This window comes from Notolepis coatsorum (assembly GCF_963971535.1).
Source record: "Notolepis coatsorum genome assembly, chromosome: 16".
NCBI classification, from domain to species: domain Eukaryota; kingdom Metazoa; phylum Chordata; class Actinopteri; order Aulopiformes; family Paralepididae; genus Notolepis; species Notolepis coatsorum.
Genome location: NC_140180.1, coordinates 27,011,437 through 27,029,381, shown reverse-complemented (window position 1 = coordinate 27,029,381; position 17,945 = coordinate 27,011,437). Strand labels below are relative to the sequence as shown.

Below are 17,945 nucleotides of genomic sequence, written 5' to 3'. Positions count from 1 at the left end.
CAGGGAGAGAGAGAGAGAGAGAGAGACAGGAAGAGAGAGAGAGGAGAGAGACGGGGAGAGACAGAGGGAGAGAGACGGGGAGAGAGACGGGGAGAGACAGAGGGAGAGAGACGGGGAGAGAGAGACACAGGGAGAGAGAGAGACACAGGGAGAGAGAGAGGGATAGAGAGAGAGACGGGAGAGAGAGAGACACGGAGAGAGAGAGAAAGACGGGGAGAGAGAGAAAGAGAGAGACAGAGAGAGAGGGAGAGAGAGAGAAAGAAAGAAAGAATAGAATTATCTTACAGATCCACATCCCAAATAATCCCCAGAAAAATGTGAATAGCCACCATTGGCAGAAGAAGGAAACATCACTAAACCATATAAAGACAATGACATCAATGTAACCTTGAAGCATTGGATGTGGAAGTAGAGGCTGAGAGTCTCAATGATCATAGCGGCCCCCTTGCCCAGAGGCTGGCCACAGCTGGAACACAGCTTCTTCCCACTCACTGACCTAGAGGGAGAGAGACAGGGAGAGAGACGGAGACAGAAAGAGAGAGAGAGAGAGAGAGAGAGAGAGAGAGATAGTGTACGAGAGCAATGGTGTTGTCAGACCCAAGTCAATTTACACTGACTGCTGAGCACTGAATTAATCTTATACTCAAAATGATACTGCAGCAGAGAATCCAAAAATTGCTAGAGTGTGCAATTCAAGGATTCTTTATTATTATTATTACTTCTTTTTAAAATATTGCAGCGATTGTTGACCATATATCAGACTCAGTAAGGATCCTCTAATTTCCAATGATCCATACTCATTATGGCGGTGATGTATTCAATAGGAAAATTAGGTGAAGCATCTCTCACATATGAAACAACATAATCTATGTACTGTATGCATTATCCATTAATCAAAAGCAAGGTGAGTAGTGGAAGAGAGTGTATTTATTCTGTATCCAGTTATCTCTCCCATCTACTGCCTTGAAATCCCAGTGGGTCTTACTTACAGGAGGCTAGTGCTGCAGTGCACACTTCACGAGAATGGTGGATAAATGGACGCAGTACAGCACAATAACAAGGCAGAAACTAATTGAGTTTGGCGCCCCCCTGTGTAGACTACATGAAACGCAGTACCTGTTTGGAGATGGAGGCAGCTTGTCTGATGGAGGGCATGATGTGGGTGACTTTAATGGGCTGCAGCAGCCCATCATGTTATTATCAATGGGGCCACACCTAGAGATGGACAGCAACATGCAACATGATGACACACAGCTGAAGCAACCCTATTGGCTTCCTGAGGAAGAAATGCACCAATCCCAGCCTGAATGAGATCGACATTGTAAATCGATGTTGATCTCAAACAAAAGTATCTCTTTTCTGATCTTTGCTTGGAATGTTTACATTCTATTTTAGGCATGCCGTTACCAAATAGTAGCCATTGTTAAAAGTAGCTTGTTTGTTGTGACACTGTTTCTTGATGAGGAGGAAGAATATGAGGTGGAGAATTATACAAGATGCCATCTGCTGGCCATTCAGGTGAAATGCAAGATATCTGAACATCCACTAGGAACCTTGTAGTAACAAGTTTCTTTTAGTAGTTGTAGGCTATAGTAATATGTGACATCATGTTTTGGCAAATAAAGGCAAAAAAAAATTGCATTGAAGGTTATACAACTGCCATATAACCATCAACACATGCATCAACACATACTCAACTGGGGCTGGGATAGCAATAATAGTTCAGACTCAACTTTTAACCACCATATTTATGCAGGAGCAGCACAGCCACAGCTCGATGCCCAGGGACCAACTACAGCTCTAATGCTAGTCACTTGATCGAGGGCAATGGCAGGAGTATGCACCTAGCATGCATGTCTTTTATGGCAAAAACACACACATGCACACATGTATGCACAAACACGCACACACACACACACACCTCCTGTCTCCAGCAGGGCGGCTGGGTTTGCTGCAGTCCAGCGAGAACTCTACTGGTTTCTTGGTCGGAGTGGAGTGGTTCTTGGCCTGCGGCTGGCTCATGGGGGGGGGTCTTTGGCCGTTCTGTAGGCTCTGCGAGAGCGTCTCCGCCTGGCTGCTGTTCTGGCTGAATGAGCTGAGGAGGAAAGAGCCGCTTCAGCATAATGATAAACACGTCACATAGAGAAAATACACAGGACAGTTTATGTTTCTATATATTTCTGTTGTGAATTTAAAGGAACTCGCCAACATTTTGGGAAATTAGCTTACCGTCTTCTCCAGAGACAAGAAGATAGATACCAGTTTCCTCTCTGTGCGTTCAGCAGAAAGCTATCTGGCTGCCCGTTAGCCTAGCTTAGCACAATGAATGGAAGCGGACATGGCCGGTTAGCCTTCGGGCGAGGTGTTAGTTGGACAATGCCTAGGATAACCGGCCATGTCCGCTTCCATTCATTGTTGGCGTGTTCCTTTAAAAAACAAAAAATGTTATCCACTTTTTCTCCTCTTTTTTCTATTTTTCTCCCATCCCAATTACCCGCTGTGCCAATTCTCCCCTCCCCTGTCTTGAACGTTGCTCGCATATGCCCCCCACTGGTCGGTTGTAGGGAGGATAGAAGCCTTGCATCACGTGTCCCCTCCGATAAACGAGGAGGCAGCCTGTCACATCTTTTCACCTGCCAGCGCGGACTCTCATTGGCGAGGTGTAACGTGTGGGAGGCTCACACTACCCCCGCCATTTCCTGTCTCTGCTGTGCAGGCGTCCCCAACCGACCTGTAGGAGTCGCTGTCCACAACGTCCAGATTACCACCCATCGACTTCCACCCGCTAACTCTGCCAATTGAGTTAGTATGACGGCCGGCCCAAGCCGGAGGCAACGCCGACAGCCGGAGTCGAACCCGGTGTCTCTTGCGTTGGTGACGAGCGCAATGTCCCCTGCGCCACCCAGCCGCCCTCCTTTAAACATTTTTTTTTAAATTATTTTTAAAAGCCACACTGCCGTTGGACCTCAGCAATATTGAATGCCGTCCCCCCTTTCCAGCAATGTGTGTTTTCCTCTCATAGGGCGTTTTCACACCTGTAGTTCGTTTGCTTTGTTCCGATTCAGGGAGACACAGGGACTATAATGATACAATGTTGCAAGCGTCTATACTTTCCACAAGCAAGTTGTCCTTCCGCGTTGCTCTGATTGGCCACTGACCTACGCTAGTTTTTTGCCCCCACGCCGGTATGAGAGAAATAATAATAATGAGCAGCGTAGAAATAATAATAATGCGAGAGCGAGCCTCGTAGAAATAATAATAATGCGAGAGCGAGCCTCGCACACACGCATGATGAAATGGGTATCGTAGAACATGACATAGTCGCATGACATCTGATTTATTAGTGCCAATACTAAAGATTAGGGACAAACGCACGCAATTGGCACAAGTGTAAATCATGGATTAGTCACCCAGTTTTAACATCGGCCCGCGTAGCTCAACTCGTTCGTCAGCTGGCTGTGGAGTTCAAATCACTCTTAGTTAAATTTTTTCAATTGAAATAACGTATTGTATTGTTTTCATCTCTCTATATTAACGTGATTCCATCAACACAACATAAATGTTCAAAACATAAGGGCGGCTACGTGGCGTAGTGGGCAATATTATATATTGTGTGCACTGCGCAGCCGTGGAATCGCGAGGCCATAGATTTAGAATAGATAGAAAGGGCACATTGTGGTGTATCATAATTAATTTGTTGAGTACAATAGGATTTTTATAACGTTGACACAAATTAAAGAATATTAAAGAATATTTACACTAAGTTCTCTTTGACCTCTTATTTAATTCATTAATTAATTTAATTGTAGGCCCTGTTTATATTGTACATAGTCCTGTGTGTTGTATATTGTGTCCTATGTTACTTTTGTGTTTATTGTCTCTTTCGATATACACAGTGGGAAGGGGGGCACGTAATTGAATTTTTCTGTATGTCTTGCACAAATTGGAAAATGACAAAGTTGACTTTGACTTTTAACATGTGTCTATAGTGTCAGACACTAATTGTGTTGTTAAAAACAGATACTGCTGTAATATAAAGTGAAATTCTACCATGCCTCAATGTATCAACTTTAAACTAAATGTTAATGTTAGAAATGTTAATTTCCATTATTTCCACCATGTGCAACATTTCCTAGGAACAGCAATGTCCATTCTATCAACTCCAAATCTGTGCTATGAGCTCAATTCTCCCAGTGCATGCAGAAGTAGAATTGCTGTCTTGTTTTGGATGAATGAGTAGAAATGAAAAACGGAAATATTCTTTTATTAAAGTAGTTTTGACATGTGATATAGATAAAGATATTGTTTCATTGTGTATTGATTCACTTTACATTTGCTCTTCATTACTGCACTTCATCAAAAGTTATGCAATGGATTATGGGTAAATGCAACGTTAAAGCAGTGCCAATATAAGACTGACTTTACATTAAACGAATGACAATAATATAGTATAAAGTAGGGTATTATTTGGACTAAAGAGTGGTGTTGTCTCACCCTACTCGCATGTTGTTGAGGGAGAGCACCATACATTATACACTGAGAAACCACGGCCGAGAGTGAGCTCTCCGGGAACAACCCCACTTTGCCGGTATCGCTTAGGTAGTTAGGTAGAGGAGGTGAAGGAAAGATGTCGTATGCGGAGGCAGCTAGGGTGGTAGGTCAGGGAGATCAAGGTAAGGGACAGGGGGTTGGGGAAGGGCATTTGGCGGAGAGGGTGGTGCAGGAGGTTAAAAAGAGGGTGTGTGAGGACAAATTTAATATTGTGGCCTTTGTGGCAGGAGTCGTTAACGCGACAGCTTTGGTTAAGAGTAGAATGGAAAGGATCAAGTTGGTAGTTAAAGTGGCAATTCTGCACTTGGGTATGGAGGGTCTGAGGTGGGAGGAAGTGAATGGTGAGTTAAATAAGGGGATTGTAGGTAACCAAGAAGGCCAGAGTCAGATCTCAGGGGGCAGTGAGTGCATCACAGAGGGGGGCCTGGTCGGGAAGTAGTAGCGTTAGCTGCACTTCATGATGGTGAAGGAAATGGACATTGTAGGAGGAAATTATTCCAGAAGATGGCGGTAGTGCCCTACTTAGCTGGTGGCCGACCGAAGAAGAAGAAGAAGGAGAAGAAGAACAGTTAGGCAGCAATACGCCGAAAGGTGTCTAGACTGCCGGAAATTCACAAGAAGAAGAAGAAGCTTAGGTATTTGTGCAGGAGGGATGGACCCGGTCGCTCGGAGAGATAGAGAGAGAGAGAAAGCGGAGTCGAAGCGGGGCGGGGGAGGGCCTGAGAATTGGGAGGAAGTGTGTCGGTGGATGGACGAGAGGGTGCTGGCGTGGACCTTGGAAGTTGATGACAGAAAGTTATGCAGTGATGTGGAGGCGGCACCGGCGTGGAGGGTGGGATCCCGTTGTCGTGCTGTGTTTTCGGGGGACGGCAAGAGGCACCCGGGGGTTGTTTCCTGCATCGAAGGTAAAAAGTGCCGGGTCGAGTTTGACGGCTATAACGGTGACAAGGAGATGGATGTGGCCGCCTTAGTGATCCATGATGAACTGCTTTCGACGGCGGGAGCTGGGGCGGGTAGTGAGAGCGAGGGGGGTGTCGATAGGGACGGGGACGGTCGTGACAGGGGAAGGGAGTCAGATGGTGACAGTATGGAGGGGGGTGAGAGCGGGGGAGAAGGGTGGAGCAAGGTGGAGAAGAGGAGCAGGGACAGTGGGAAGGGGATAAAGAGGAAGAAGGGTAGGGGAGATAGCTCGAGTGGGTCAGAAGGCGAGGGTAGAGGAAATGATAGTGCAGAAGTGATTCATATAGTGGTTAGGTTTGAGGGGGAGGGGGGAGTGCGGAAATTAGGGATGTTCGAGTTGCCCAAACTTGTTGTTGAGCAATTAGGTGAGATAAAGTATGCGAGAGTTTTGGGGGATGGGAATCTGGCCGTAGGGTGTGTTAGTGTGGAGCAGGTGGAGAGGGCTAGGAAGATGAGGAGCATTGGTGGAGTGGGTATAAATAAGGTAGTGAGAGTAGGGGAGAAGAGGGAGGGGGGATGCAAGGGGGTGATAGCTGGGGTACCGGTTGAGGTTAGCGTAGAGCAGCTGGTGGAAGAATCGGGGAGGGACGAGCGTAATGGCATAGTTAAGAGTGCAGAAAGGATGAAGAGGGGAGCAGATAGGATAGAGACGGAGACGGTAGTGATTCAGTTTGAGGGTGAGGTTGTTCCTAGTGTGGTGTTTGTAGGGTATAGGATGTTTAGGGTTAGGGAATTTGTTCAGAGTCCTCTTAGGTGTTATAGGTGTCAGGAGTTTGGCCATATAGCTGTTTCATGTAGGAAGGGACAGAGGTGTGCTAGGTGTGGCGGGGAGCATGACTATGGGAAGTGTGGAGAGGGAGTGAAGCTGAAGTGTTGTAGTTGTGGTGGGGAGCATAGTGTAGCGTTTAGGGGTTGTGAGGTGATGAAGAGGGAGGTTGTGGTTCAGAGAGTGAGAAGGGAGGGTAAGTTATTGTATGCAGAGGCGGCTAGGAAGGTAGGACAGGGAAGTCAAGATAGGGTGCAGGAGTTTGGAGAAGGGCATGTGGCAGAAAGGGTAGGGCAGGAGGATAGAGAGGGTGTGGGAGGAGAAATTGAGTATTGTGGCCTTCGTGGCAGGGGTAGTTAATACTGCGGCTAAGATTGAGGGTAGAACAGATAGAGTAAGGATGATTGTTAGGATAGCGGTTCAACATTTGGGTATGGAAGGTCTGACATGGGAGGAGGTGGTTAGGAAATTGAAAAAGGGGGCTGAGGGTGACCAAGGAGTCCAGAGTCAGCCAGAAGGGGGCAAGGAGTGTCGCAGAGGGGGGCTCAATCAGGTAGTAGCAGCATTAGCTGCACTCCATGGAGGTGAGAGTTGGGAGTTAGTTAGAAAGTTGAATTATGCGTGATTTAGAGAGTGGGGTATATAGTATGATGTAGATGGACAGGGATGGTGAACGGTGTGGTTGTAGGTAGTTGTTTTGTAGGTTAGGTAGTTAGAGTAGGGGTTAGAGAGGGGAGAATGGAAGACTGGCCCGATTTCCGGGTCGGTAGGTGGCGGTAAATGCCCCAATTATGGTGGCCGTCCGCCGTAAAACTCCAAAAAGAAGAAGCAGCTTAGGTAGTTGTAGAATGTAATACATTTCGCGCTAAACCCCTCCTTTATCTGGTCGCTGTTCTTCTTCTTCTTCGGGTCGCAACCGTCTTCTGGTCTGACTTCCTGTGCTAACGTTCTAATCTACACTCCTGCCACGCCACCTGTCGTCACGGAGGGGAATTGCAGCCATTTTGTAAAAATTTAAATAAAATGTAAAAATACGGGAAAAATACGAGAACGGGATGACGGCGGGAAGGAAGGTTGAAATACCATACAATCCCGGGAAAAACGGGATGGTTGACAGGTATGCATACTGTATTGTACCCATTCTGCAATCTGGGGGGGGAACTGTACATTGGAGGAATACAACCTATTTTTTGTCAAATTGGTTGTATTTGAATGGTGGGTAGTAAGCTCAATAGGTTATGCTTACCTGCCATGTTGACCTGATCTGTATTTGCTGGTTGTAAACCATAATGTTAATGACACATTGGAATAAAATGTTCTATCTCTCTGCCTTTACTGCAGGGGCATATGGGTATATCCACGTACCCATGCTTGGTGGCCACACATCTACAGTACTTGGACTGACCACGAATGGCTGCTAAACTTCAGGATGCGAAGAGGGACTTTCATACACTTGTGTGATACACTCCGGCCCTGGTTGACCCGTCACACTACCAGATTTAGAAAGCTAGTTCCTGTAGAGTGTAGAGGTTCGAGTGGCAATCTGTGTCTGGAGATTGGCAACAAACCTTGAATACCGCTCTCTCTCATTTGTTTGGCGTTGGCTTGTCCACATGCTGTGTTATAACTCAACAAGTTGTCACTGCCATAAATGTTATAATGAAGCCACAGTATATAAAAACACCCTCTGCTGCCCAGTTCAGATCAATAGCACAAGGCTTTCGCGATAAATGGAGATTTCCCCAAGTAGCTGGTGCCATTGATTGAACCCATATTAACATCAGAGCTCCACCTGACACTCCGGCGGATTACTTCAATAGAAAAGGCCATTATTCCATTATTTTACAGGGTGTGGTGGACAACAAGCTCAAGTTTTGGGACATAAATGTTGGGTGGCCAGGTAGGATACACGATGCCCGTGTTTTGGCCCTGTCGAGACTGTATGAGCGTGGTGACAGAGGCACACTAGTAACAAGAGTGACTGAAGCATTTGAGGGAGTTGATGTGCCACTTGTCATTTTAGGTGATTCGGCCTACCCTCTGCTGTCTTGGGTTATAAAACCTTACCGTGAGGGTAGAGGAGTAACACCAGAACAGATAGGTTTCAACCATCGCCTTAGTCAAGCATGCATGACTAGAGCGTGCCTTTGGTCGTCTCAGAGATGTCTCCTAAAGGAATGTGATGCCCACATTACCCTGGTCAGTCAAATCATCGCAGCATGTTGTGTACTACACAACTTCTGTGAAGTTAACAATGAACAGTTCCTTGATGGAGACAATGTAGTGAGAGGAGGATGAGGACGAAGAAGATGTGAGACAATGTCACACACCCAGGTCAGACCAGACCTGGGCTGAGTCAGCACCACAGACATGAGGTGAACAATGGTCTCCTACCACCCTCTGGTGGTCACCCGCAGACGGTGCGGGCCAGTACATTGGACATGCTGACTAGTTTTAACTTTAATTAATAGTGTGATTAATGTGGTGTCCTGGTGTGTGCTGTCCTTGACTTTCCCTTCCCTGGTTTGATGTGGTTCACTGTTTTGGTTTTGTGTTTTGAGTTGCTTTAGTGTTTAGTTGTGTTGTTTGTTTCTATGTTGTAGACTGGGCTGCCAGGTGTTGTCAATGTTAATTAGTAGGGGTATTTAGGTGTCTGTCTGTCCTCCCTTCCTTCCTTGTGGCGACATACCTCCTGTTTCCCCCCGTTCCTGTCCACGTTGTGTTGCACTGTTATCATCCTAGTAAGTGTTAGTGTTTGTTGTTTTGTATTGAGAAGTGTTGTAAGGAGTTCAGTATGTTATTTGTATTGTACTTGGTTCTCCAGTAAACTTCCCTTCTCCAAGCATCAATCCTCGTCTCTGCCTCCGTTCTCTCTGCAAACTGTGTTCTAACCAACCCCATCGTAACAGACAAGGCCATCAGCAGGACAACGGAAGGGCAAATTAAATTAGAAATGCACTTGCAGATATTTTTCTAGAATGTAACGTCAGGATTCCTGTAACTTCAAATCAAATCCTCCAGATTAATACCTAGCCCTTGGTTTTGTGTCATTCTTTTCTCTCTATTGCTGTCAGGGTTGTAAAAAGGATTATGTTTATCGTTCTCAGGGTTGTGAAAATAAGTTACTGGAGGCAAGCTGTTTGTTGTAATGTTATGTCATTTTATAAAAGGTTTAACAATTTAAAAATACAATAACAAGATAAATTGTTAACAGTGTTTATACAGATTATACAATTGTAAACTATTTTCTTATAAAATGCAAAATAAAGTGCAATTTATTTTTGAAAAGCCTTTCTCTTCACTTACATCATCCAGAACAATCCCAACAATCTTAACAGGGTTCAGGCAGGTTCTCAACTCTACAAACAGGCCAGCAATGTTTCAATTTGCTTCAACGCATAGTAAAACATAACAATAGGTCTGAACAATTCAAGTTCTGAACTACACTACTTGTGCTCAATTCTACAAGTGACAGAATTGCTGAACTGTGCTGTTAACGTCATGTAATACAGACGAGACATCAAGGGATTGATTTGCCATTTCACCAGGTTGGCTGACATGCTGGGGGATGGGCTGTGGAGGATGTGGTGGTAGAGGGTAGGGCAGGTGCTGCTGTGGAGGCAGATGCTGACGTGGAGGCAGATGTTGCTGTGGAAGGAAGCAGATGTTGCTGTGGAGGCAGATGTTGCTGTGGAGGCAGATGTTGCTGTGGAGGCAGATGTTGCTGTTGAGGTGCTGGCATCATTGGTGGTGGAATGAGTGAAGAATTATGGAAAGGGTTGTTGGAATATGGTTGCGGACACAAAGCACTGATGACCGTGCCCATCAGTTGCATGAACATCTGATGATTTGTCTGTTGTTGGGCTTGCATGGCTTGGAATCGCCTCTCCTCAGCCTCCCGCTGTACTCTCGGCATGTTCTCCAGGGCAGCGGTGTCTTGGGCTTGGTGGATTCGAGCTTCTTGCATTAGCTCCAGATGCCCTCTGTTCAGCCTGATAATGCTGTAGCTCATCAGACAGGCCAAATCTGGCTTTCCTCTTCCTCGATTAAGACCCAGGAATGGCCAGTCGGCATCCTCCATCTTGGCTCCTGCTTCCTGTTGCTGGTCCTTGTGTATCAGCAGCACGGCCCTCTGTGTCAGCAGAGTTGGGAGTATCATCCAGTGCAGTTGTTCCAGTACCAGCCACTGTCGAATGAAAGCAAGAAATTACTCACTGCAATATCTGAAATGCCAAACCTACATGGTAGCTAGCTAACTAGTAGTTTGCAAGAGAATGTAAACAAAAACATGTTCATGGTAAACAGGGTTTGCAACGTTGGTCCAGTATCAGCCACTGTCAATTAAAGCCAGTAATTACTCACTGTAATACAGGGTTTGCAACGTTGTACACCGTTCAGCCAAATAAGTGCAGTAATACAGCTACAAGACTATTTCTATTACAAACTTTGGTAATCGGCATCAGGGTTGGGAGGGTCACTTTTCAAATGTAATCAGTTACTTATTAGAGATTATATGCTTTTAAATGTATTCAGTAAAGTATTCTTTTCTGATTACTCAATATCAGTAACGTAATCTGAATACTTTAATACTTTTTTCTTAAATAATGCTGGAGCTGAATTTAACAATAACCAAGTATAGAACAATTGAAGATGATAATTTATCTTCCAACTATATTAATTTGTAAAAAGTACATGCTATTTTACCATCCGTTTCCAAACTAGGCTACTGTAGCAACACCACTGCTCAGTTTAGGTATAGAGCGAGAGAGGAGCTGATGTTGAGTAGGCCTATGATAGTCACACAGCTCATGTGTTACAGTATAAGATTTTGCCATTGTTTACAATTAATTAACCATGGGCTCATGGGAATTGACACGATAGTAGGCTATGTTGAAATAAGCATGTCTGTTTTGGGTTATTCATTTTATCAAGAAATAAAACAGATTTAATAGATTTTCATAGATTGGCTCGAGCACGGTATGTTTGTAAACAGAAAACAGGTGATCGGCATAACAGAGACAGATGATAAAAGTGCTTAGTTGGAATATAGTTGACTGTTTTTGTAATCTTATTACGTAACGTTGTGTGTGTATATATATATACCCTGATCAGCATAACAAGTGGAGATACTCACCATTTCCATCATCCGATTCAGCATCGGCAGAATAGATGGTGTTGTTAGGAGTAACGTTAGAGCTGTCATCACAGGAAGACTCCACAATAGCCACCGGCTCAACCACGGGTTTAGTACCTATAATTTTGTCCAACTCGTCAAACCAGGGAAACGTGTCCCTTTCCTCCCCCGAACTTCCACTTCTCCCAAGACTATCACGTAGTTTGACATATTGTTGGCGAAGTTTTTTGGCTGTTCGACAGACCGTTCAAAGCCCCTTTCCCTCATTCGGTCACTAAACTTTTTGTACACTTCAGTGTTCTTGTGCGTGTTCTCCAGCATCTGACGAATGTGATCGTCTGCCCAAATATCAACGAGGCAGTGTACCTCATCGCTGCTCCACGTTGACCCACGACTCATTATTATTATTTGCAACGATGACCAGCTACCGATCTAGCTGCCTAAAGACTACAAACTGACCAATTCAATGCGAAAGCGTCATCATGCAACACGTATACAGTATGGCAAGTGAGTTGTGTCGGTTTGTTAAGTCGATTGCATTCTCACAGAGTACGAGTCGCTTCGGGTTCGGTTGGAAGTGCGCCGAGACCACCCTCTCTAGGCGGTCTCGGCCCGCTTGTTTTGTTCCGCAACAGAATGCGATTGCCGTGTTCACATATGCCCAAATGAACCGAAATAGGGGGTAAACGCTCCAGGTTCCGGAACAACAGCTCCAAACGAGCTAGGTGTGAAAACGCCCTAAGAGAAGCATGGCTCGACATTCAGGCACGGTGCCATTCAGTCCCCCAGGCCCCGGAGTACCTTGTTCGTCCCGTCTTCATGCTCTCATCCGCCGCGCTGATGTCACTGCTCCTGTCGTTCTCTCTCCGTCTCCACTCCACGCTTTCAGTGCTCCCCCTCTGTGGCACAAAACCCCCCAAAACGGACAAAAACGGTTTTGAACAATGTGACGGATCGTCAATATCGTTTCAACCGATCGCAGAGGTGGAAAACCTTAACCCTTTCACTGTCACACTACAGAAGGTTAACCCTTTACTATCACACTGCCTAGTAAAGGGTTAACCTTCTGTAGTGTGGCAGTGAAAGGGTTAACCCGCTGTCGTGTGGCAGTGAAAGGGTTAACCTTCTGTTGTGTTGTCGCAGTAAAAGGGTTAACCGTTTGGTAGTGTGGCAGTGAAAGGGTTCCCCGACTCACCGACTGCTTCTCCAGCAGCTCCTGCTTGCGTTCCCAGTCGGCCAGCGACCGGACGATAGTATCCTGGGGGTCCGCGGTGGAGGGCAGCTCTCCTCGGACGGGCGAGGGCAGTGCGGAGGAGCGCGGGGTGAGGGGAGCGACCGTCTCCTCCAGTATCCTACGCTCCTGGTGGGAGTGACAACAAGGCCTCTCAATTATTCAGGCCTCGAGGACGACGGCGACTGACGGACACAAGTTTACCGGACAACAAGGTGGACGTTGAGTGACCGTGGTCCTATAGGATGCCAGTACTATGTCTGCCCAGGCGTTGTTTACCTCCACAAGCTGTGACTCAACAGCTATGAATTACCAGAGTGATGGAAGTGAAATGGGGGGACCGATTGTAACTGATGGGAGTGGAGCCAGTAAATCCATGTGAAGTTACCAGTCACCATCCATTCCCCGTTCACCTGCACGTGTGCACACATACACACACACACACACACACAGTCAGACACACACCTCCTCGTGGTATCTCCTCTCCTCCTCCGCCACCTCTCTCTGGGCCTTCTCCCACTCCTCCTTCAGCTTGGTCTGCTCCAGCTGGTACTTTTCCTGTTACCAAGGCAACAGACACATGACACACGGCACAGTGCATCAACCAGAAGAAAACCAAGAGGACTGATAAGTCGGACGGACCGGCAGAAAGAAATATGACGCGATATGAATACATCCGGTCACAAGGCTTCGGTCTTTCCCGAGCAGTCTGAACTGTATATTATTTATCTATCAGCCTCACAGTTCATACAAGACAATCATAGTCTATATGAACTGTGTGCTAGCTGAAACCTGTCTGTCCCTTTTTACGGACTTAAAATGTGAGTGATTCAAAACAAATATCTCTATATATATTATTGTAATTATTATTATTATTCCCTTTGGTGAGATAAAAGGCACATTTTCAATCTTGGTGGGATAATGAAGTTGTATTGAACTGAATGGAATGTAAATATATACTCTTGCGGTGGGATTAATCGGCTAGTTGTTGGTGTCTGAAACAAACCACCTGTTAAAGAGGCAAACAGTAAAGGAAAAAGACCAGAAGCCAGGAGACTGTATCACAAGACACGGCATGCATAGCAGCACAGAGTTAAAGGGTCACAGACTGGGAAGAAGGGCAAGATTGAGAGTGAAAGACTATGTCAAGGCTCCTAGGCGACACAAAGACTCAACAGAGGCTCAAAAGGAGGCGGGTCAAGAGGTACGAAGGATCCATGCGTCAGCCTTTCAATCATCTGGGTGGATCTCAACAGCCTGCATCCTCCGGAGTTAGCTTTCACCATTTTATTCAAGATAGCTGATTTTAGAGTACAATTATTTGCTTTGGCTAAATCTCTTGCCAGATGGACATGGTAAACATTCTGTTAGTGGACACGGAGCGGATGATGATGTAGACCTTTGAGATGCAGCCCTGGTTGGGTGAGGAGAGAGAGAGAGAGAGAGAGAGGGGGGCAGCAGCAGCAGCTGATCTAAGTGATTGTGTGCAGATAAATGCAGCATAGCACAAGTGATTCTGGGAAGCATCCAAGCTGAAGGCTCTTCAAATGCACAAAGCTGCCCACTAGTGGTCAATGTGTGAACAGCAGTAGTTAGGGATGTGATTCTGCAGCAGGCCGATATATACAGTAGCCTAAGCCAAATACAAAAATAATATGGATGCAAGCTTGCATGGGGTACTCAAACTTAGTTAATACACCTGCCATCACTGAAAACCTGCCATCATACAGTCAATGTACGTCACTGCAGGCTACCTCAGCATTGCATAGGTTTGATTTTCTTTTCCCATCCTGAAGCATCAGTGCATCTTCCACCTGGCCATAGCTATTTGCAGCTGGGGGAGCAGCATGCTAGCTCATGCCTTACTATGTACTAACTCATGCTCAGGATTTGCGTGTCAAGCCAGCTAACCCAGTTCTAAATGCTGTTAATTGAACTGGAGCCAACCTGCCTACGCAGGCTAGCTCAGCCCTATCTGTGGCTGAAGTACCTCAGCCCTATAGCTGTGGTTAATAGTGTTGTAGTTGAGATCACCTAAACCGACAGAGTCAAGACCAGAGTGTATGAAGTCTGAGTCAAGACCAAGACCAGAGTGTATCAAGTCAGAGTCAAGACCAAGACCAGAGTAGGGCGGCTAGGTGGCGCAGTGGGCAAGGCACTCGCCACCAACGCAGGAGATGCTGGGTTCGAGCCCAGCTCTCTGCGTTGCTACCAGCTTGGCTGGTCGTTCATACTAATACAATTGGCAGTATTAGGGGGTGGGAAGCTGGTGGGTGGGGATCGGACGTTGTAGCGACTCCTACAGGTCGGTTGGTGCGCCTGCGCAGTAGAATCAGGAAGTGACAGGGGCGGCGTGTCCCTCCCACGCAGACCCTTGCCGCTGAGAGATCGCGCTGTGCAGGTGAAAAGATGCGACGGCTGCCTCCTCGAGTACCGGAGGGGACACATGATGCAAGGCTTCGTCCACATTGCAGCTGGCTTGTGGGAGGCATGGCCTAACAGCGTTCGAGACAGGGGAGGGTAGAATTGGATAATACGAAATTGGGGAAGGGAGAAAAATAGAAAAATGGGAGAAAAAGTAGAAAAAAAAAGACCAAGACCAGAGTGTATCAAGTCAGAGTCAAGACCAGAGTGTATCAAGTCAGAGTCAAGACCAAGACCAGAGTGTTATCAAGTCAGAATCAAGACCAGAGTGTATCAAGTCTGAGTCAAGGCTTTTTAAGATGGGTTCTAAAATAGATTTCCCTCCACAAGTAATCGAATCGATCTGGGAAAACATTATTCACACCCATCCCTAACTACAACACTATGTACCTTCAGCATGCTACCTCGGCAGTTATTGTACCTGCAGCATGCTAACTAAGGCTAACGCCACCCTATAGCTGTAGTTATTGTACCTGCAGCATGCTAACTTAGGCTAACTCCACCCTATAGCTGTAGTTATTGTACCTGCAGCATTCTAACTCAACCCTGTAGCTGTGGTTATTGTCTGCAGCATGCTAAATCAGCCCTCTCTGTGGCTAATGTACCTGCAGCATGCTAGCTCAGGCTAACTCAGGCCTCTATAGTTAATGTACCTGCAGCATGCTAGCTCAGGCTAACTCAGCCCTCTCTGTGGTTAATGTACCTGCAGCATGCTAGCTCAGGCTAACTCAGGCCTCTCTATGGTTAATGTACCTGCAGCATGCTAGCTCAGGCTAACTCAGCCCTCTCTGTGGTTAATGTACCTGCAGCATGCTAGCTCAGGCTAACTCAGCCCTCTCTGTGGTTAATGTACCTGCAGCATGCTAGCTCAGGCTAACTCAGGCCTCTCTATGGTTAATGTACCTGCAGCATGCTAGCTCAGGCTAACTCAGGCCTCTCTATGGTTAATGTACCTGCAGCATGCTAGCTCAGGCTAACTCGGGCCTCTCTATGGTTAATGTACCTGCAGCATGCTAGCTCAGGCTAACTCAGGCCTCTCTATGGTTAATGTACCTGCAGCATGCTAGCTCAGGCTAACTCAGGCCTCTCTATGGTTAATGTACCTGCAGCATGCGCTCCTGCTCTTGCTGCCACCTTTCCTGACGCTTTCGCTCCTCATCCGGGTCCCAAGACCAGCGGTCACCCCGGCTGCCCTCGGGCAATGAAACTGACACCTGATACTGTAGGCGCGAATCAGACTACACACAGATACCAACGTGCACACACACGATAGAAAAATACTCATGCAACCAGCACACACACACACACACACACACACACACACATATATATATAACCACGGGCATTCCCCCATACACACATCATCACCAATGTACACACAAATACACCCACACACACATCCGGCAGAACAAGGAAGGAGGGAGGGAGAAGAGAGAAACAGTTGGTCTACCACAACAGCACTAGGCTACTCCAATGCTAGCCAAAGGATCCCTACTATGGAGAGAGAAGAAAGAGAGAGACAGATGATCTGAAATGAAAGGAAAGCACTATTGGGTACTTTCTGCAGCATCCTCATCTGGTGGGATAAATCAATAGAGGTGCTAGATCTAAGGGTCAACAAACCACTTCCATTAATGAAGACTCTAGAGTAACATATCATTGACATATAATACTGAAGCCAAGAAAAGTATCAGTTTGTGTGATGTTATGCATTGAGACTATGCAACTTTATTGTAGTCCACTGTCGATATTAACCCATGTACGCCGTTAACACTGCTTCAGCCAGATGAGAAACAGGAAAAAGTCCCTTTGAAAGTCCTACCAGAAAATGAAAGCCAGGAGACTGATGAGGTGGTTTTACTCACATTGCCACAGTGATCCTTCTCCGTGTTCTCTGTGAAAGTAAGTGAAAAGATAAGACTGAATTGTATTTATTAGACACAGATTTAGCAATGAGAACCCCGAGAACGGTGACGCAAGGGACTCAATGAAGGTGATAAAAGAAAAGCAAGACAAAGCATGGCAATATTAACGTCCTATTAAAAACGATTAATGTCCACCACAATCAACACCTTAAGTTACTCTACCATTTTGACAATTGGAATTGTCGATTGCAGACATGTTGGTTGCAAACAACAGGTAAGTGTAATCAAATAGCAGGTGATTATCGCTAAATTACAACCATGGCCAATGACGCTGTGGCATTGCCAGGGGCGCCGGATTCATTTCAGAAGTACGGGGGCCAAAAGGTGTGTTGTTGACTGGCTGGTTGTGTTACAATCACAGCCAGGGCCTCTCTCTCACCTGCTGCTTCCACGCCCTTATATGGGCAGCTCCCTGTCCCTGCTTCCACATGCTGCCAGCCAGGATCAATCTGCACACCTGAGACTCGTCAAGTCATCACCAGCCCTGATATGAGACCTGCGTTGCCTGCCACTCCCCGTCCGAGTGTTGCTACACCTACCTAGGTACGAGGACGAAACCTACTTGCTACTCTGTCTGTTTCCCTGCCTTGTCCTAACCCTGTCTCCCTGTGCCCAGGATCATCTGCCGCCCGGTCTACGCTGTCTCCCGAGACACCACCCGCCTGGACATTCCTGTGAATCACGAGGAGTGCTCCTGCTCGCACCTGTCGCACATTCCTGATCATTTTACCCTGTCCGCTTGGTACCTCCATTAAACAACCTAAACCGGGGGAGCTCCAGTAGCTCACCGCATATCTCGGCGCTATTTCTGCGTCGGGGAAAACCGTGCTGCGTCACGGATCTGGTGGACTCGAGTTCGATTCCCGGACCCGCCGTCATTTACCAGAATGTCTTCCCCTGCTCTATATCCCGTTTCACCCTGTATCTGTCGGTCATGCTTGACCAGAAAAGCGA

At 46.5% G+C, this 17,945-nt stretch overlaps 1 protein-coding gene across 1 annotated transcript in view; it reads right to left on the bottom strand.

Moving 5' to 3' along the window:
• LOC311242859 (LIM and calponin homology domains-containing protein 1-like) overlaps positions 1-17,945 on the bottom strand; it is a 192,548-nt gene that overhangs the window by 4,042 nt on the left and 170,561 nt on the right. The window contains 8 exon segments of the mRNA XM_084331921.1: positions 388-496; positions 1,117-1,215; positions 1,922-2,113; positions 12,213-12,310; positions 12,607-12,771; positions 13,108-13,200; positions 16,170-16,304; positions 16,932-16,960. Coding sequence (XP_084188047.1) covers positions 388-496; positions 1,117-1,215; positions 1,922-2,113; positions 12,213-12,310; positions 12,607-12,771; positions 13,108-13,200; positions 16,170-16,304; positions 16,932-16,960 — 920 coding nt within the window.